Source organism: Amphibalanus amphitrite, unplaced genomic scaffold (genome assembly GCF_019059575.1).
Source record: "Amphibalanus amphitrite isolate SeventyFive unplaced genomic scaffold, NRLGWU_Aamphi_draft 000046F_arrow, whole genome shotgun sequence".
NCBI classification, from domain to species: Eukaryota; Metazoa; Arthropoda; class Thecostraca; order Balanomorpha; family Balanidae; genus Amphibalanus; species Amphibalanus amphitrite.
The window spans coordinates 985126-1006827 of NW_024881542.1; the positions used below are offsets into that span (position 1 = coordinate 985126).

The 21702-nt window shown below is 55.9% G+C and overlaps 1 protein-coding gene across 4 annotated transcripts in view; it reads right to left on the bottom strand.

Annotated features, from left to right (window-relative positions):
• The window catches only part of LOC122377525 (ras GTPase-activating protein raskol-like), a 115530-nt gene that overhangs the window by 38399 nt on the left and 55429 nt on the right, over positions 1–21702 (bottom strand). For 3 of the 4 annotated variants that reach the window (XM_043357619.1, XM_043357620.1, XM_043357622.1), the window contains one exon: positions 20786–20987. In XM_043357619.1, the coding sequence (XP_043213554.1) occupies positions 20786–20987 (202 nt within the window). Of the gene's footprint in view, positions 1–4375; positions 4800–20785; positions 20988–21702 lie in introns of those variants that run through there. The other variant, XM_043357623.1, reaches the window with a different exon arrangement.

Sequence of the window (21702 nt, forward strand, 5' to 3'; positions counted from 1 at the left end):
CCAGACATGAATGGGCGGACGAATTGGCGACTGCTCGAGCTCTGGCACTTCGGTCACGATGGCTGTTCACGAGGTCTATTCAGTCACTCCTCAGCAGAGCGATTTTATTGTCAGAATGTCTGGTTGATTCAATCAAACAGTGACCAGCGATCTCGAAACTTGTCCGCAAACGTCTCTGTGATTCAAATGAAAGGCTGAAAAGCTGGGTTACGTTATCCGAGCCACCACTGCTGCCGAAAACGCCTTTCAGAAAAGAGTTTGATCAGCACCAATGGCGCCTCTAACTAGCGCCGGTTAGAGCCACTGAAGGACACAATGAAGACGAATACACCGCCGCGGGGCCGTCACCGTTCGACTGAGGACGGAGGCCCGCGGCGCAGACGGCGCAGACCAGGACAGGAAGGAGCCGATAGCGGGCCACGTCCGGCTGAGGTCACGGCCCCGCTGAGGCGTCCGGAGGGGCGGGCTGAGGCGCCTTCCATCCGGAGAGAGCAGGCTACCGACCCGCCCCCGCCGTCCGGCCGCACACTGCCGGCCTCTGAAGGTGCTCGCCACTACTGCTGCAGGGCGGCGGAAGTGGAAATCTACTACACGAAGGAAGTCAGCCTGGCTTCACCACGAACAGATGCACGACACGAGCGCTGGCAAGAACATACACAAGTACGAACCACCGTGACGCAACACACATCACACGCGAGCCCGCGGCCCGCACACGAACAGAGCGGAAGGAGCACGCCAAACCACGCCAAAACCACGCCAAAACCACACGAGAGAAGCACGCGAATCTAGTCCAGGGACGAATGTTGCACTCAGTCTGGCACAACTGGTGCCTCGAAAGCCTCGCCAAGTCCGACTGAGCCCTGTCGTCGCAATCAGCCTCATAATTGGGTGAGATAAGAAATGACATGCGGTCGACAGAAGGAGGTTAATTCCTGCTATCGCGTGCCAACGAGGCGAGTTGTACAATGGCGTAAAAATGCCCTAAAACTCTGCAGCGCCGGAAATTGAGCGGCAAACGAGGAAGGTTATGACAGAAAACTGTACGTAAGACGCAGTATGCGGCGAAGTCTTTTCTGGGTAGGTAAGGGAAAATCAAAGAGGTACACCCTATGCAAGCTCCGCATAATCAATTTAGCCGAAACAATAACGGCGCTATCGCTATCGGCGAGTTGGGCGGCAATTTCGGTGCCATCTGCGGTCAGATAGCGAGGTCGTGTGTACACACTGAGCTGGGCACCCGCCGGGAGCAGCTGTGGCAGCTGGCCGCCGGTTAATGCACCCACACGACCTATCCTCATCACAGCGCATTGTTTCGCCACACGCCCCTCGTACAATACGTGCAGTATTGCTAACGATATTACGTCTAATGAGGCACGATTCGCTGAACAAATTGGCCTTGCGTCACATTTACGCGCATCTCAAGACGAGGCAGAGATTGAATGGCACAAGATTGCCGAGTTACGCCTGCCAATCACGAGAAGCCTTGCTCACTTTTTCGTGTCTGTCGGCTGGTGATTTAACCTCCGCGCGGGTAGTTAGGCTCGACGACGCGATGTCATAAGAAGTGGTCCGAGCCGTCGGATCTGCTCGTTACCTGCAGTTCCATGAGCACGGCGGATGTGGGTAATGATCACGGGGACACTTGCCTCTCACAGCTCTCCCTCTCACCGATGGGTCACTCAGCCAAGGACGGCGCATGAATGAGAGACGAATGAATGAATAAATGAATGAATGAATGAATGAATGGCACAGAAACAAGTGCCGTCTAAGCATCCGTTGGAGACTCTTCAGCTCGAGGCTAAGATACCAAGCGGTTACGTCAGTTGTGAATGCATGGTCTTTTGTCTGCTGGCACTATACCCAGCGTCTTACGCTCCACGTTACTAAGACAGAGCGCTTTTTGAGGCTTTGTTTTGACTACTGAAGTTTAGGTACTTTGTTAGTGGCGATTCACTGTTAGGTATTTGACGAGTGCCATTCCTTGGAAGGTCGCCAATCAGCATTACTAAGCAAGTGCATTAAGCCCGACATATCTACCTCAGATTTGCAGTTGTGTCAAATCAAGCCGCATTTCATTATAAGGCCAATTCATGCCCAACGCATGACGATTGAGCTATCATATTTACCGTCAGCGAATGCCAGAGCAATCAGACTAATCTCCCGACATTGAACGCAAGTCGGCGGTGGATCCCGGCCGTACCCCAGGTCAGCCGTGTCAGTGCCGCGGTGCACCGGTCGGCGGCCGGGCCCCGGGCCAGGGTCTGACTCAACTCCAGTCCGCCTCGGTCGCCGTCAGCGCTGACTCAGAGAGCGTGACGCGCGCGGGGTAGGTTAGGCACGGCCGGACCGGGCCGCTCAGCTCAGCTCAGCTCCACTCCGCTCAGAGCGCTGAGCTGCAGCTCAGGCCGCGGACACGGCACAGCACAGGTGTGTTTCCAGTCGCGGCCGAACTGGCCCCCATGACGCATAAACGGGCCGCCGAGATCCAGCCGACATCCCACAGCCGGCGGCGGCAGTCGAGGCCAACGGGACCGAATCAGGTTACCCCCAAATCGGTCCGGCTGCGTGACACCGCTGCGTAGAACCGGGCGCCCGCTGGCCGTCCCACGGTTCCCGCCCTTACCTGGCGGAGCAACGGAGCCACGGGCGGCAGATGGCGCGTAAACCGTGATTGTCTGGGAACGGCCGTAGTGCCGGGAACGGGAGCTCCACTGTATGTACTATCAGTGGCCAGGTCAGGGCCGGTGACCGTGACCGGCGCGCGAGAATCAGAACAGGGCGAGTCAGTGCAGTGTCTCACAGCACACCGATCCGGAGCAGTGAACCGGGCCGTGACCTGACCTTTGACCCGGGCGGGTGGATTCCCCGGGTCAACGTCTGTGCGAGTCGGCAGGGGAACTGCGCGGGCATTATGCGAATCCCGTAGTAAATGCAGCCGCTGGGAAGGCCAGCAAAGTGGGGGGGGGGGGCTGTGGAGAAGGTTCACACCGTTACAAGGCGCGATGGGTGCAGAGGGACAGCGACCACCAGCCGTGGTCACATGCCTGGCATTGTTCAGAGTCAGGGGACTGGAGGCGGTGCGTTTAGTGTGGGAAGGTTAATATCCGCTGTGTGTCGTTCTCGGATGCCGGTGACCTTTCACATTACCATGTCGCGGTGGAAACCTGACTCCGCTTGCAGCGAATCACAGACTTTCTCAGAGCTCTCCAACTAGTTACCTTCCCACGTTTCCAAAGAATGTCTGCTCCGAGACGTAGATTCCATATTATCTCATCAACCATACGGGCCATCTCCGCTCCCCGTTGAGCTGAGCCGGCTCCGGGCCCACGGACCGTCCCCGTCTGTCGGTCTCTGGTCGGCCGTGTGGTGACAGGGGTACGCCGCTGAGTGGCGGCGGCACCGACCGGTCCGCGGTGGCAGCTGACCGGCCGGCCAGTGGGACCGGTTCTGACCGTTTTTGCGCCGCGCCGCGCCGCTCGGCCAGCCGTCAGCGGGCCCGGTGGTCCGCGTGAGGTGGACCGCGCTGACAGCCCGGTCAGGGCCACGCGCACTGTCACTCTCACATATCCAGTAGCGGCGAAACACATTCAATTAAGGGGGGGGGGCATTGCCGACTTTTGGTCCCATTCTTTTCATGCAACGCCCATAGAGCTAATGCTGAAATGCCAAAATCAAAGGGGGGCACGGTGCCCCGGTGCCCTCCCCGTTCCGCCGCCGGATGCACATATCGCCTATCGCTTGGGTCTGGTTAAATGGGATATCATTTCTTCACGACTTAATTTTGATCACGATCAAAAGTCGTTACCCATTATAACCTGCACAAAACGGGACTCGTAAGGCCATGGTACTTCACCACAAGTTATCAATCATAATGCGTAATATTTTCGCAAACCAACGTCGGGTAGCATCCGGCTCTCATCTGGGTTTCTGCGCCGTGAGAGTAAGCTCTCTGGTCAGGTGAGATGTGCCGAGATGGGCGCTGTCCCGGAGAGTCTCTCTACTCTGAGCACGGACCAGCGAGCGCCTAACGATCCAAACCCCGCAGCGAAATCGCCGTTTCAACCGCGGTCACCGTTAACGGTTTCGACTCGTGGCTTCGAAACGCAGCGCTAGGCTGCTTCGAGGGCGAGCGAAGACTTTGCGGTTGCAACGGCTGGACGCGACTCAAGTGACCGCGGAGAGGCCGGGCCGGGCACAGTCGTAAACGGCGCCCGAGTGAGTCTGAATGGGCGGAGAAGTGCTGAATGGCGCTCAGAGCCTGTGAAGAAGCCCGTCCGTGTGAGCCTAACAGCGACGGCCGTGTTGGTGGCGGAACTAACCGAAGTGAGTGGCGCTGGCGTGTGTCCGTGTGGGTCCCGGGATCCCAAAAACTCACCGTCACAGTGGGAGGGGTCGGATCCGGAGCCGGCGGGACCCAGGTCCGAGCAGGATCCCGTCTCGGACTCGGCCTGCTGTCGGTACAGGCGCCCTATGTTGGCCGGCAGGGTCGCTCCTCTGTCTCTGCTCTTGTTCCGTCCGAGCAGCCGCGCGTACAGCTCCCGGCCGCGATTTCTGCCGCAGGTAGCTGCCCGCAGCTCGGCCGCTGAGAGCTCGGGCTCTTCTGTGTACGCCCTCCGGCCCTGAGGGCTGACCGTGGCCGGCCGCTGCCTGTTCCGCTCACCGAATCCATGTCTCCGCACCACCGGCGACTTCAGAGCACTCAAACACTTGGTGAACGACTTGGGCAATGAGCGAGAGTAGCCGCCCAGGCTCTCGATATACTCCTGGACGCGCCTCCGCTCCATGCTTTGATCGCGGGCTGGCGCCGCCGCCGCCGCCGCCGCACGCGGCGAGCCTGGCTCGTGCATCCCCAGCAGAGGTCACGTGACTCGGCCGACCAATCGGCGCTCTGGCCCGGCGCCGGTTCACGTGCGGTGAGTGGAGGGGAGGGGGCGCGGAGGCAGGTGACGGGGAGCGGGTCGGACTCGACGGCAGGTGTCGGGAAAAGAGAGACGAGGACGGCAGCTGAGAGACGAGGGCACAGACGAGCCGAGCTCAGCTCCCAAATGTCACGGGTGTCCCGTCAGACGTCGTGAATCTCCCGGTACCGCCACGGGCGCCGTTTGCCGTCTCGGGGCGGTCGATCCGCACGAGCCTGTAATCGGAAATGCACCTCCGGACGGCCGCAGAGACTTGGCCGGGGACGGGCGGGCGGTGAATGGTCAGACCGTCGGTCAGTCGCCGTGCACCGAGATCTGTCACGGCTCCAGCGGGGTTTCTCCGCCGTCCACCTGCGCGCGATCGTAGCCAGTGAGCGTGTAACAGCGCCGCAACACGCGCCGCTTTCGCCTGACGAATGGGTCGCCGATTGTAGCCGATGCGTGGCGGTCGGCCGGCCGGGCGTTCCGCCGCCTTGGCTTCGTCGACGCTAATTTACCAGCTGCAACAGACTCGGCGCTGTCCAGGTGGCGACTTCTAGAGATGAAGGGGCCTCTGATCAGCGGCGCTGAAAGTGGGTCGCCGCCGTCAGTTCATCAAATCGACACCGATGTAGGAGCTCATGTCCAATATCACTGCCAGCGGGGCTTTGACGGGTTGCCGGCTCCGCTTGGATCCCGTCCAGGTGATCTTACCCGGGACGGCTTTCCACAACAGCTCCTCGTGCACCAGATTTCGCCGTGCTGTGGTATCGGCGCCGACCGGGCAGGGCGCGGCGCGGTGCCGTGCGGGCCTGCGTGGCCTTGCAGCCCACACGCGACAGGCGGCGGCGGCGCCTCGGCCCCCGTCCAGCCCACACACCTCTCAGAGGGGGTCGGCCGGGCGGCGAGCCACGGGGCCGTGTCGGCAGATAGCGACAAATCACAACACCGACCCGGCGCACCCACCGCGGTCTCCCCGCTCGATCACAGCTCGGCGCGACTGTCCACCTCAGAGCGTCTCCGCCAGTCTCCCCACCGTCACACCGAGTGAGCCGCTCTCCTCCTCTCTCCTGCAGCAGTCACTCTGTCCTCGGTCCTCTGTCACACCCGTCCTCCGTCACTGCAGTGGTCAGTCTGAGTGTCGGTCGGTGTCTCGGGAGCCGTCCCAGTCGGGTGTGGACCGGGCGGGACCAGCGGCGACACTGGCTGCACGGGCCGCCGCCGGACCGGGACCATCAGACCGGGACCGTCGGACCGGGACCGCCGGACCGAGCCGCCCAGAAGCGTGTCACAGCTCCGACAGCGGACCGTCACGGCTCGACGGACACGGCACGGCACAACGCTGAGGCACGGCACGGCTCGGCACGGCACAATGCTGAGGCACGGCACGGCTCGGCACGGCACAATGCTGAGGCACGGCACGGCTCGGCACAATGTTTAGCTACGGGGAACGGCACGGCACGGTTTGTTGTAGTACGGTACGGCGCAGCTCAGTGCTCAGAATGCAGGCCACCTATCATCATGGCCGTCTAGCCTTTTATACGTCAAAACGGCAAAGCCTTAAAGGTAGTGTGCCACCTTTGAAAGATTTCCCATTTTATTTTTCCTAGGATAAGAAGCTTCTGTTTTTACCTAATATCGCAAAAAGAATCAAAAATGGGCCTGGAATAGTGCCTTTTTCGCCTAAAAGTTTTTCGGTTTTTAGATATGTATAACAACTGTAGTGGGCTCACCTGCAAACAGGCGTCGGGCAACAATCGCGAATGCGGCGCACTTGTGACAATAAGCAAAGGTCATTATAGTGTTACGACCATACGACGTACGGGAATGAGTTATCAGCTGTCTAATCGTAGACAACACAATGTCGAGCCTTAAACTGTAAGCCCGTATTGTATTGTTTCTTTTATTTGGCTGTCGAACATTATTTATGGTTTGAAATATGATTTTATGTAAAATAATTGATATGAAAAAGCCGTCTTATAAGTTATGACTCCATTTCACCACACGCAAGTGGCAGAAATGACAATGATCAGCTGACGCATTTTTCTTGGGCGAAGTCAGAGCGCGCGGCCCGACGCACCACGCGTATTTGGAAATTCCGACCTCGACGAGCATCAGAAGCCACCTAACAGGCGTGTTCGAAACCGCAGGAGATGATGATGAACGGGTTTATCGAAACTTGATTGGATGAGCATATCGGTAATAGCGATTTCAGTGTGTGCATTTATTGTTCATAGTGGTGTGAAATGTGGTTGGGGTACGACCGACAACCCGTCGGGGCGAATTTCGCACTGGGGTACTCAAAATTTGAAGAATTTAAGACGTTTCCATGAGTTTTGAAAGTATGGATAAGTTCTAAAAATCCGGTTCTCCTTATCTGGGCCATTAACTCCATACGGTCCAAGAAAGCTGGCACACTACCTTTAACTATTCGTAAATTGTCAAACCAGTGTCGAGTAAACAATCCTTTCAGCAACTTACGAGAATGTAGAATGTACGAGAAGAACAAGAATGTAGCAACGGCGACTCGTAGAATGTAATTCGATACTCTACACAATTCGTTAGCAAAATGGCAGGAGCCAACGTTTTGTTTTGTCAAGCATTTCAATTCATAGTCCTTGTTCTGAAGAATGCGAACATCTGTTGTTCCCAATGACCCGGCGCGGCCGACAGGGCCTAATCCAACCACCGTTACGGCAGCACCAAAACACGACATCGATGTGCACGGCGGCGAGACGGCCGATGATGCCGGCTGAAGGCAGCGCGTCATCGGCCTCCCGGAGGAGATGACGCCTATCACGTCATCACACACTTCGCATCGCCCGCAGTCTTCAGCCTCGAATTATTCAGGATCATAACACAAGCTCCCTAGCATGCATGACGCACAGGCGCTCCGTTCCCCGAAAACACAGACAGACGGCCGTGCTCGAGTCGGTCGGTGTTCCGGTGACTGTCGCTTCCGGCGGCAGCGGGTTATGAGGGGCGTGGTCCTGGCGACTGTCCACGGTGCCCCTTACAGCTGTTCAGATGTCAGGCGGGATAGGCAGCAGCAGCGGCACGGGGCGGGGGGCGGCACGGGATACCGGCGGGGGCGGGGGCGGGGGCGGGGGCGGGCTACACGTCGTTATCTCTCCGGTGAGTCAATGAAGTGCTATTCGCCTCGCCTAGGTGCGCGGGGTGATGACGAAGCCAATGACGTCACGGGATAATACAATTGTCGTTATCTGTTGCGCAAGTTAGACACGGTGAGGTGAGATCAAAGCATCTCGCGCACACGCCCATCAGTGACGGATGGGTCCGCTGTATCGGAGAATATGATCTTACGGCAAACGGCATCCTCCGCGACTACGGAAATAATGACCTCCATAATGGACATCTAAGGACGAATAAAACGCTTTTGTTGTCTTTAGCGCGGGAATTGATGCACGCATAGTGTATAGCCCGGAGGGATTCGTTCAGATACGCAGCGTTGTCGAATATCTTTATGACGGCAGCATCTAATCATTCGCAAAGCCCTTGATGATGGGCGGTGGTTAGACCAAACAGCAGGTAGGTGGGTATACCCAATGCACAATGTTGAGAATTCTCCCGCTCCCCCCCCCCCCCAATTTCCCTGCAAACTTTAAATTGTAAGGAAACAAGTGTGCATTCAAGATAAGTGGAGCAGATTGTAAGGCATGTGCGTAGGCAAACAGAGGTTCTTACCGACTCTCTTTCATGCTCTAGCTGCACACATCTGATAATTTGCAGACGGGGCTTGTTCCAACTGACAAAATCAGACCTCGCTGACCTCACTATCTTTGTGAAGTGGGTGAAGCGGGCATTCATGTAGCTGGCTGGTCACTTTGCAGACGGCATGTGCCATTCTTCAAACTCGGGTTATCTGCACCCCAACAAGCCACCGGGAATTTGAGGCCGGAATTCGGCTGAACTGGGGCCGTGACACTCAGCTGATACTGAGTCAGATATTGATCGGCCCGCCAGCGCCCCGCTCATCAAAACCCCGGCGCCACCGTTCATGGGCCAGTATATTGGCCGGCCGCAATCCGCCGCGAATTTAAAATGAATCAGACCCTTCGATCGGGCAAGTAAAATCGCTACGACCGCCGGTGGAGCTGTTGATAAGCCTTTAACAAAATTGACCTTCTGCTAGTCTGAGGACTAAAATAGCTGGGCCAGGATCCGGCTAGATGCCCTAAACAAGCACCAACTGACAAGACGCCGGCACGAATTCAAAACTTGGCACGGCGGCGGGCCGGGCCGGTGTCAGAGAGTGACGGCCGGCAATCGGCAGAGGCGCCGTTCTGCAATGAGCTGGCTATCCACACAGGCGGCGAAAGCGTCAGTTTACACAACCAAACACACGAGTTAGCGCCGGAGGCGGCGGGACTGAAGCCGCTAACTGATGGATTAGAGACGTCACTGACGGACGAGTGACGTCATTAACTGATGCGATAATTACGGCCGCCGCCAACTAACCTCCAAAGCAGACGCGGCACACGGGCAGCCGGCGGAGGACGCTGATTAGCACCCGCCGTTCGGTGGCCATGGCTGCTCACCTTCACCTTCAGTCTCTGACTGACACTTCACGGGTGACACGACTGACACCGCTGACACAGGTGACACGGGCGACCCTGGCGAACCGCCGGCACCCACCTCAGGCCGTCGGTACGGACTGGGGGACGCCGCCACCGCCCCGCCGACTCCCAGCCGAGCCGCCAACATCGAGCAAATGACTGACGTCACCACCTAGACAGGCTAGCGTGAGCCAGGGCGGATTAGAGAACCGCCTAACCGAACCCTACCGGGAAATGAGATTTTTACCGCGCAGCGGAGAGCAGATCTGTGCAGGTCTGAGCAGATTTACCAACCGGTACTCGACGTTCGAATTTGGCCGGTGCGGTGTTGCGCCACGCTCCAGATCGTGTTCAATTAGATCCCGTGAGCGCAGTTCCACGGGCCGTGATAGGGAGTCAGCTGGCGGCCGGAGGAGAGCTGCCCTTCCACTCCAGTTCCCATGCAGTACAGGCCGACCTAATAAGCCGCTTCCTGTGTCCGCGGCCGCTGCGGGCCGCCGACCGTTGTGTCCGCCGGCTCAGCCCTCTGAGACGTCCGGGGATGACGAGCCGCGCGTCTGATGCGCCGCCCGCCGGGCTGACTGACAACCGGCAGGTACACACAGAGCGGGCGGGTTTATTTTCGAAGGTCACCACTCTCCGGGCGAGCTCTGAGCGCCGGCGGCGGGCGGCAGATGCGGCCCGTGCGCCGCCCTCCCCCGTGGCACAGGAAGTGACTCCGGCTCGGTTCCAGCGGTCGGCGCGGCGCTCGCAGCTCGGGCGGGCCGGCCCGCGGCCACTCTGGGATCCGGGGCCGCTCTGTCTCAGCTGCCGCTCTGAGGCTCGGCGGCTGATGGATGGCGATGGCCAGACGGAGATCATTAGCCTGTCTGAGCGGCGGCACCGTCCTCTCCGCCGGGCGGACGGCGGGTACGGGCCGTACCGTACCGTACCGTCACCGGAGAGCGGCCGGCGGACCGGTGACGGACCGTCACTCAGTCACGTGACGTCACCGCCACCGACCGGGGGGACGTGACAGACCACGTGACGGAAAACGTGACGGGGGAAATGACGGGTGACGTGACGGGTGGCGACGAGGTCGGGTGCGACTGGGGAAAGATAGCACGCACAGTGCAGAGGAAGGTGATGAGTGATAACTCAGCACTCCTCGTGAGCGCGAGTTATCACACTCACACCTCGTAGTGGCGACACACAGCGCAACTGCGCGTCGTGATAAAATAACTCAAAGTTGCCACACCTTACACATGTCAGCGAGGTCACGTTTCGCTGTATTTCATTCATATTCCCTCATGCATGTCGTGCCCGCGATGTTTATGCTCTAGCTGGCAGTCCGCCTGAGACAGATAATCCTCTCTTTTCCATCAGCCGGTTGCCGAGCTGAGGTGCCGTCACTGCAGCGCGGTCTCTGGCAGTGGCCGCTGAGCGCCGGATGTAACCCGAATCCGGTCCCGCGGCCCGGCCCAGTTCAAATCCGCTCGGCGAGCAGACAGTCACACCTGGCTGTCCTCAGTCCTGTATAAGACGGCCGGCGACTGTTCAGACTGCGGCGGCAGACAGCTGACCAAGTTTTAGACGCCACAACAGGCGTCCGAGTGAGCCGGAAAGGTGCAACATCTCACCCTGTCAGACCCCACACACGGAACATTGGCCCGGGCGGGCAACAAGAAGAGCATTGCTCAATTCTTACAGGTTCAATGTAGTCCGAGCCGCTGCCAAACTGTTTCATATGCAAGCTTATTGGGTTTCAGGTTCATGTTTTTTAATACGCAATCACTTGGGAGCTAGCACTGCATGGTCTGAAGCAATGCTTTCACGCAGTGCCATTAAAGAAAAAAAAATACCGTTATATTTCACAGGTTGAGTCCCGGTGTCAGCTAGACGCTATTGAGAATTTGGGATGATGCGCATATTTCTGAGGATTCAAAGTCCTTAGAGAAATCATACTTGAAATAACTCGACGCCGTAAACAAGCCGACAAAATTAACTCCAACGATAGGGCGGCGTTAGTCGCCGCTTTTGATATGAGAACGCAGACGATAACATCAGCACTTCGACCGTAAATAGCAAATGTTTGGGGAACCCAGGGCAGACCTAATTGATTCGAAGATGCCGTCTTTTTTCTCAGCTGGGAACGACATTGATTGAGACGTTCCAACAATGAGGTCAGGCATACCACTGTCTAGCCTAAAAACCCCTTTTAAATTTTATGTACGATCAGACATTGAAATAAATTCACGGCTTGTATCAATACCCATTCATGCATTTCGGACCGCATTTGTTAGAAAGCAGAACATGCACCAAATCGCAGATCCGGTCGAACTTGCAACATTCCAGTACAGCACAATTTGAAATCCGCCCGGGTATTGTGCATTGTGCAATAATTTCCGGACATCGCGTTTCGTGAGGTCTCGGTTGTAGGTTTGATAACCGCAGTCCGGTATCATCCAGTAACATTTCGTGACTGGTCTGTTTGACGGCGGATCCTCCACGGCACTGTCTGCGCCGCGTTCCATTGAGGCCTCCAACATCGGCTACCCACGGCTAACCTCTGTGGTCTCTGGCTACCCGCACCGGTTACCCACGGCGGCTACCCACGGCGGTTTCCGAGGCGGTTTCCGACGCGGCAGAGCGGAGCCGGGCAGACGGGAAGCCGGAAGCGGCGGGCGGACCGGAGGAGGCGGTCCTGGGTGGCGTGTGCTGGCGCCTCCCGGCCGGCGCCGTCACACCGTGACGCCGGCGTCACTCGGCCGCCGTAACGGACCACGTGTGGCGCCGTGGGACCGTCCGTGACGGAGGGACACAGGGGTGACACTGGGTACCACCTGTGTTGGCGGTGACACGGTGTAATGTACGGAATTCCCTAACACATGTGGGTTACTAGCTGGTGCACATTATGTCGGCCATGATATGGGGAGTTCTTCTGGTTACAAGTAAGCATGCATAAATATGAGCTAGCAATTGTAACGAATCAGCATGGATTTTCCAACCACTTCCTACTCAGAAGTCAGAATACCTACTAAGCACTCACGATAAGAATGTTTTGGGACCGGACTAAGCAGGAAGTTGAGGGCGGCGGTACTACCTCGTCTGATAGTGCGACAGAGATCATACCGAACCTAAAGGACTACATCAGCACTGAGCAAGCCTATGGAGCGGGTTTGCAAGCACTTGTCCAACTTTGAACAGTACGGGCGCATCGTTCAAGCCGCCGCTGAGTGCGGATGGCGCTATGACATTTAGCCAATGGAGAGTTTCTCAAATTTGCAACATTGAACACTGCCACTCTGGACTTCCGGCGAGCGGCCCGGTAACGTTCAGGCCAGATAGGTGCCATTATATAACCGAACCGGTGAAAAGGTCACGGAGTTTCTGCGCCGTAGACTAAACATTACCCATGGGTCCCTGCTGAGAATGGTGATCAGCTACTTTCGTCGACGATAAAGCATTCTGGCTGGCTCGAACGACTCTGAATACTAAGCAGGATAACCGGGATATCTGCCTCACGAAAGTCCGGACAAAAGCATTGATGACGCGCCTCTAAATTCGTAAAATTGGATGCGGCAAGCATTATTTCTGAGTCTATTGCAGTACAACGTTGCAGCCTTTTGAGGCGCCAGCATTGACACTTCAGCTCGAATTAGTAGAAGTGCTGTAAATGATCCAACTTCAAAGTGGTCCCGGATGCTGCCTGCCGCTAGTAAATACCTATTGTTGGGTGCGAATAAACTAGCACTACTCATTGACGTTACAACTACACAGTCTTCACAGCTGCCTATTGTGCCAATCTGACCCTGAACTACTCGTCGTATTTATATGAGTGTTATGGCGTTGCCAAGGGACGTCGAAGGGTACTCTCACCAACTTCCGTCCTGTCACCGATCACCAGCATACCACAGACCCCGGCCTCACCGACACGACAAGGTCACCGATACATAATGCATGTTGCACCTCAGCTGCTCTGCCGTCAGATGAAAAACTCGCCAGAGAACTCACCACTCTGATCAGCATGCACAGTGTGCAACTGCATTACTATACGTCCGTCGCCAGTACTTTAGAGCATGGCAATGCTGGTCTTGTGTCAGTGAAACGGCTGTTATCGGCACATCGTGGACTCGCAGCCTGTTAACGCTGACCATTTACAGCTGTATTTTGACTAAGTAGATATTGAGAATGTTTTCCAACTGATAACAATACCATCTGGCTAGAAAATACGGCACGATTTAAATTCACATCATTTAACCGTGACAATCGAAATCGCATCGGCCCGTGATGAATATTTCATGTCGCATGCTGTCTGCCTTGGCCCGTTGAACTCAATCGTTCTTTCACTGCAGGCCACATCGTCCATTCGCTTTCAGCGTTCCACGCCAATGTTAGCGGGCAATGGAACGTGAAGAGGCCAGCAGGGTCCGATGTTCCGCCATGCACCGAGCGACGTGCCCATATGCACGCCACCAACTTCCTTTGGACACGCCGGACAGCCCGCCACGAACCGCTTTCCAAGTTTCCAGTGAGCCTGACGAGAACAAATGAGCCGCTTTTTACCCGGTGCACGAGGGGCTTTTCTCCATGCACGGTCCGGTCACTCTGGAGGTTTCCGTGGCGCGGCGCCAGGGCAGGTACCGACCGTCCCGTCCCGGTCACTCCGAGGACCCTCCGTTCCGGAGTGCCGTGTCGCACACTGTCATTGTCCAGCTGTCGCGGAACCTTCTGCTAGCCGTGGCAGCAGCGGTAGCGCCTAGCGGTGGTGGCAGGAGAGACGACAGCGGCGGACTCTTCCCGACCTTCGCCGGACCGCGGCGCGGCGGAAGAGAGAAATGTCGCCAGGTGCTGCTCTCCAGGGAGCTCCGTAATTAGGAGAAGGCAGTCGAGTGGGCAGGGGAGCGCACAGCAGACGCGGAACACGTGACAGTGAGAGGGAGGGTTAGAGAGCACCGAAAGTGGCAGACAAAAAAAAATCAACTTTGGGTATGAGTTGGCCACAGGGGTAAGCAGCCGCACTGAGCCAAAAATCTGTCTCAGCGTAAAGGAAAGGAAAATACCAGATGGCACACATATTTTCAATTTTTCCAATCGTGTAAGGACACTCAAAGAACTGATCAAACATGTCAATTTCTGTAGGCAGGGCATTGTCAAGTCACGCTCTGATGCCATATCAAGCGCTAACAACTGTCGCAGTCAAAGCAAACTATACAAAGCTTAGCTCGACAACGCTTTCCTTGCTGAAGGTAAAAACGGGACCGAACAGCCGCAGCCGAAGATGGTCCGCATGACCGTCGGACGTTTGAGGGTCGGTTTCATAACGTGGGCGGCTCCGTTCGGTGGCAGGCGCGTGCCACAGCGGGGCTGCGTGTGCCGCCGGATGGCGCGGCCGCGCGCTGCGTCAGTAAGCCGACACCGACTAACGGGACGCTACCGGCGCCGGACGGCTGGTCCAATGTGACGGCCGGACCGACCGCTGTCGCAGCCGTCTGCCACCGTCTGCCACCGACGCCTGCCGTCGTTCAAAACCACCGCCGTCTGCCACAGTCTGCCGCAGCCGTCTGCCACCGTCCGCCACCGTCTGCCGCCGTCTGCCACCGTCTGCTATCGACGCCTGCCGTCGTTCAAAACCACCGCCGGCCGCCAGTGCATCGTCTGCCTTTGCTCACACATACCGTCGCCACCGTCGAGCTTCCTAAGCCTTCCGACGTTCACGGCAGGACACACCGTCGGTCACGGCGGCCGGGTATCGCGGCTAGCGCCGTTCGGACGCGGTGCATCACATCTCACGGTCAGTGGCGCACGTTTCCTTCGCTAGGTACCGTTCCAGAGGCGGCGAAACACCGTCTCGGATGAGGAAGAACGTAACGTAAACTAGCACCGACCGTGGGAAAGGATTTAAAAGCGGATGACAGATGCATCAGGAGCTCCTGAGAAAACATTTAGAGATTATTTGTAAGATGAGGAACGTTTGGCACTAAGTAGATTTACACAGGCGAGTCAGGCGTTATAAGCTACGCAAAGTTCTTCAGATAGCCGAACGTCGATTTAATAGGACGGTTATAAATAAAACAGAGGACAAAGAAAGTTCATGCTTGGTCCAGGAACAGAAAGCCCACAGCCGAGGCGGGAGCGCCGAGGTACGGGGCTGACTTGCTAATTAGCGTGACAGGCCCTGTTTTTGCGGCGATTTCCTCGAAGGGAGAGCGGCCTGGTGGTCACACACATTCACCGCGCCACGGACAGCGGCGGACAGGAAAACCAGATAGGACCGGTCTGGCGACAGTGGGGACGACTGCACGGCCACCGGGGACCTTTCCACTGCGAGCTGCAGCGACCGCCCCGTCACCTGTCACGGCGTGAGTCACGACTGTGACGTCACGTGACGACCGTGATGTCAGCGCCGTGATGTGACGGAGAACGTGGCGCGCTCGGTCTGCTACCGGTCACGGCCACCCACAGGGGGGGGAGGGGGAGCGGTGTCATTGTGTTCGTGGGGTGTGGTAATACAGTGTACCGTCTGCAGATACGGTGATACGGCCAGGCCACCGTTTGCTAGTAACCGTGAGGCAACACTGGACACCGACCTGGAATACCGTGAGGCAACGGTGGCCCGTGTTTGCACACTGTCATTGGATCTCAGATGTATGACGGATCATGTATAGTTTAGTAGCCAGTCTTATCAGATTACGTTCAAGCTTATCATGCCGTTGCAAAATCGGTTTGCGACGGCTCGATACGCTGAGCGGGATCGGTGCACTTTCTGTGACTGGCCAAATCTCTCGGGTATCTCTATGGGAACATGGAGCAACGCAGTTGCTTCATGGACGATGGATCCGCCACCGCGAATCTCAAAGATAATTCTCGGGTCGCATCGCTGACGATGCGATGTGTCTCTCGAAAGTCGTCACCTACTTTCAGCGTGCCGGACAGCCCGCGTCGGCGACTTACAAATCGAGTATTCGGCACGCTTGCAGTGCCAAATCGCCGGCCAGCCGTCAGTTTACCATTGATCAAGTTGTGGTGGGTTGCGCGGGATTATTTTCATTCACCACGAACCGTGACTATCGGACATGGTTTGCAAACCAGAGTGGGCTAAACCAGCAAACCAGCAGCATTCAGGTGACAGCGAGCCGGTCCGAGAGAAATTATAGAGAAGCGTTTCAACAGAAACATCCCAGAGATGTTGGTCACAGCTTTCAGATATCACGATAGCATTAGCAGAACAATTTATTTGGCTACACAGTGTGTCCTATGAATTCACGAGCCAGTGGACTGTACAATGCGCGTTCTTAAGTTGACGACACATAAGTGGGAGTTTCTCTCATGGACTGTCCCGCTAAAATGAAGATAGCATTGTACAGTCTGTCTTAAAAGTACCGCGCAAAGTGACGGTGGATCCATCAAGCCTGACCGAGGAAGGGCCTGCTATGATTTGAAAGTCACCGACCGAACCAATTGAGCTGGGGAAGGGACGAGGATGTCCATTGCTTCGGTGACTCAAATTTGGCAGTCCTTCATCGGTCAGGCTTGATGGATCCACCGTCACTTTGCGCGGTACTTTTAAGACAGACTGTACACCGCGTACGGCCTAGTCTGGACAGTGCAAATACAGTGCAATCTGCACTGCTGGCACCATTTCCCGTTGCAAGAAGACATTTCGCCTGCCATGGCGCCGATCTGGGCACATTCACACACGAACGGGCCGACAGACGGACAAACAGAACACGGGTGCAAAGTGCAGACCCGCTCGACTGACGGGCCGGCAGACAGACAGACAAACGGTCTACCCGTGTCGCTGACGGCCCGGCAGCGGTACGCGGGTGGTCGGCCGCGGTCAAATAGACCGATGTCCTGCAGACAGCGGTACGCGGGTGGTCGGCCGTGGTCAAATAGACCGATGTCCTGCAGACAGCACCACTGGAGGGTCGGCGATGGATGGAACCGGCCGGCCTCCATTCATTAATCGCCAATGGAAAGCTATGATCCGGCGAGGTAGTTGGACCCGAAACCAGATTTCCAGCTGACGTGGTACGACTATGTTGTAGTGGTCTGCGAAACTCAATATCAGCGCGAACTTTGCGTTTACCTGATCATGAGATGTTTTTTTTTTCTTTCACTGATGTAAGCTAGGAAGTTTCCAAACAAGCAGGGCACTCTAAGCTGATAAGGCGGCGGAAATGTCCACTTTCTACGGACGGCACAGCTCGCTGGACCCGGAGAAGGTGGAGGTGGACCGGATGTGTCGATGGGAGGTGATAGTGAGATTAGAATATCAAAGTGGCTAATCTGTCACGTACGACAAAACAAAGTAGGAGCCTGCTGAATTTCTACATTACATGATGGATCCGTGTAACGTCTCCACCGAATGCGCATATCATTCACACAAGTTATGCAGGGGTGCATTTTAGCTCACTTAGCAAGGCTTTGGGAGCATCAATACGCTCCATCCAATGAGATCCACAAATTTACTAAAACGTTTCAGCTCAATTAGCCATGGAATGACAAAATCATTCAGGTAATTATTGTTTACGAATGTAAGTGCTCCTATGTTTCGTCGAGGGTCAGTCAGTCCCCCACCCCGCCCCTGTCCCTCCCCTCCCCTCCCACGCGCCAGGTGTGTTCCGTAGCTCCGGTTGGGAGGTGGGGAGGGGAGGGGAGGGGAGGGGTGTCAGCGGCCGGCCGCCGGCCACGTGCCGTCTGTATGTCTGGCTGTGAGGGCAGGGAGCGGGTGTTGTTCTCTGACAGATGGCTGCTACCGCACACCGCGCGGTGGTCGTAACGGTTCACAGGAGCTACTGGAACGGCGCCCGTGGCGCGGCGGGCAGTTCACTCCGAACACAGACACACAGTCCGCTCACACACACAGACAGACACACCGGATGATGGAGAGGCACGCAGACAATCAGTAGACGGATGGGACGACTTCTTATCGGACGTATATGGAGAGGGATCGCTGGGCTGGTCGTATATGCGTGAGGTAACGGTTCGGTGATGCAGTTAGCGTGCTGCGAGAACATTAGGTAAGTTATGTTTGGTTTAAAAAAATTAAAACCGCACTTTTCGGTCAAAGTTAGGTATGCCCACTAATCAGAACAGCGAACGAGTGACACATTGAAATGATCACCCATCTGTCTTCTCGTTCATCACTCAAAAGTTACTGAAAAGCAAAAATAACGTTCAAATTCAACGTTCAAATTAGACCAAAGAAAACCCCCTGCGAGCCGCGTATCAGATCCGCTGCACGATCCATCTGACAGACCGCCTCAGTCCCGTCCCGTGGCACCGGCCGAGGTCCCTCGCCGGCGGGCGGGCCGCGGCGGGCGGCCGCTTGTGTTGGCAGCGTCCCGGTCTCAGAGCGGGACGCGGCGGCAGCGGGGAGCCTCATCAGCGCACACTGATGACGGCTCATCAAGGCCGGAGCCCGTCACAGCCGGTCACGTGATCAACAGCAGGTGAGGCTGGGCGGGTCACGTGACCCGAGCTGCACCGAGGGTCAACATCCGCTCAATGAAGGTGGAGACTGAGGGACAAAAATACGGAAAACTAACTACGCGAGAGGCAGAGGTTTGATACGGGGGAAGTTTTGATATGTGGTGGGCGATTCGAATTTCGAACAGATGAAAGCTTCCTACCTAATGTCAGCTGCCGAGGTTCCCTGAACATAAAGGTAGTGTGTGCAGTAGGTAAATGCACGAAGCATTACAATCAACAACCATCCGATGAGAGCTGCTGCGAAATTCCAGTGATCTATAAGTCCCTGTCCAGAGGCCATTATACAATGACAGCTGCAAATACAATGACGTCGAGATGAAATTTGTCAAGAGAACTCGACTAATGCATGCTTGCTGCTCATTTGTCATACCACTTGGTATTTATAACATTGCGAGGCATTATCCTCTTGCTAGCAAAGACGGTGCTAGCAAAGAAGGCTATCCGTCAGATACATATTCGGCCGCGTTGCAAAACAGTTGCTGCATGCGTCGGGCTCATACAGCCTACACCTAATCGCGTTCCGCTTGCTGGTGCGTGGCAGCCACGTTGCGCAACGGCCAGCCAAGATCGGCATAGCTGCTCGCAACCTAGCTCCTCGCTGTCACAATGCATATGTCTGTGTTGCAAACAGAGAAGGCATTAAAGCCACTGGTAGCAGGTGCAACTCGTTTACTTGAAGTCTGAAAAAGTAAATCAACCTTATGTACATACGCGGTTGGCAGGTGACGCAAGCTCTCCGTTGATTTAGTGTGCAGTAGAGCTGAAGTTGTTTGTGTAATGGTCTGAAGCTTAAAGTTTAATATGATTTGCTAAGCCTGTGACTGAAAAAAGAGAGCCTGAGCTTTGAATGCAGCGAATTCGAATTCGATGGATAACATGGCACATTCTTATCATCAGGAATAGCATGACCGAACATATGAGCAACTTTGAACAGCGACATCTGGAGAGCCAGACCCTAGCGCAGGTGGCGCTAGTATCGCCCTAGGTGGCGGTAGCGCCTGGTGTATTAGCGAGGTCGGTACCGTCACTATGGAGGTGGCGCTAGCGACCACATATCGGCCAGTAGGTGCCAGCAGCATCGGTCCAATCCGACAGAGCGATCACCCTAAGGGCCATCCCATTATTCACGGCCACTGGTGTGTCATTAATGTTTGACTAATCACCGATTCAGCAATGCAAGCTGACTATTACATTGCTAAATTCGCCAGAAAACATATGCCTTTCATGGTCACAGGGACAGAACCGAATTAGCGGTCAGCGGCGGTAGCCAATACCGTGGCCTTGCAACTTGAACCACACAATGCGACTAAATGTCGAAGACGGTTGTTAAGTGAAAACTACAAAAACAACATTGAATGTCCATTCAACTGAGAATAATGAGCCACAGCCATATGCAGGCAACTTGTCGGACTCTTATTGCATTCGAAATTTCAATGGAAGATGTGGGGTTGGAGGTTGGAAGTACCTAATTGAGGTCTGACTTGCGCTAAATTTCCCTGAAAGCAGGATGGAGTCGAGAATCGAGTTTCGTATCGCTGGAATTTGAAACAGATTGGATTTGAACCTAGGTACATTGACGTGCAGTTTCAATCTCAAAGTTACGATTGGTAGATGTGACTGACGTTTTCAAGAAAGCTTGTGAAAGTTTTGAGAAAGCATTGTGGTAATTAGATTTGCATGGGATGGGACCACGGTGAAGAGTCGATGGGTGCTAGCAGTGTGGCAATTACAAGCTGACGAAACGGAAGAAAAGAATACAAACTCCTGGTACCGAGTCACTGACTCACCCCCCCCCCCCCCCCTCTTCCGCTCCGACCGGGAGTCGGGACTGACCTAGCGCCGACTGTCTGCCGAAGAAGTCCTCCCGCAGCGACTGGGTCTCGCTGACGTCATCCTCGCCGTCCTCATCCTCGTCCTCCTCCTCCTCGAGCAGGGTGGGCGGCGGCGCCAGGTCGTAGCCCCACTGCTTCCTGAACGCCTTGCCGCCGCCGTCCAGCCGCACACGCGGCAGGTCCAGGAACAACGAGTCGCCGATCTGGGGGGAGGGGAGGATGTCAGCGGCAGGTCCTTCCCCCCGCCGTCCAGCCGGACTCGCGGCAGGTCCATAGGAGCAGAGTCGCCGATCTGGGGGGGAGGGTGTCAGCGGCAGGTCCTTCCCCCCGCCGTCCAGCCGGACTCGCGGCAGGTCCATAGGAACAGAGTCGTCGGTCTGAGGGGGGGGGATGGGAGGGGCCAGAGGTAGCCAGGAGAGGGTGTCAGGGGTTGTCAATCAAAGCTGGCGGCAAAACAGATGCCAGAGCAGTGGACAAGGTGACACTGATTTTATTATTCAACGAGGTGACGGTCGATTCACAGGGCGGTTGTTGTTGACACCGGTGTTGCAGTATACCGGAAAGCCAGGCAGGTGTTGGATATGTAAATCACTCGGTGCAGAAGTGAACACTGAACACTGATTGCTGTGTGGCTTTCCTGACCTCAAGGAGATACTGAAGGTTAGCTCAGTTCCGCTGAATGAAATTTGCATCGCGGACTACGGCAAATTAGGTATGTGAGTGGTTGCATGCAAATGCATTGATTCGAATAAAACGTCTTAACAAGGCAAAACGGTGTTGGCTTATTGACTGGCTATATAAATGACACACTTGTTGTGACACTTCTAACGGCTAGGTATACCTAGACAATAAAGACATTTACAAGACTAGGTTGAAATACTTTACAAACGAGGTCGCATTCAGCAACATAGAGAAACG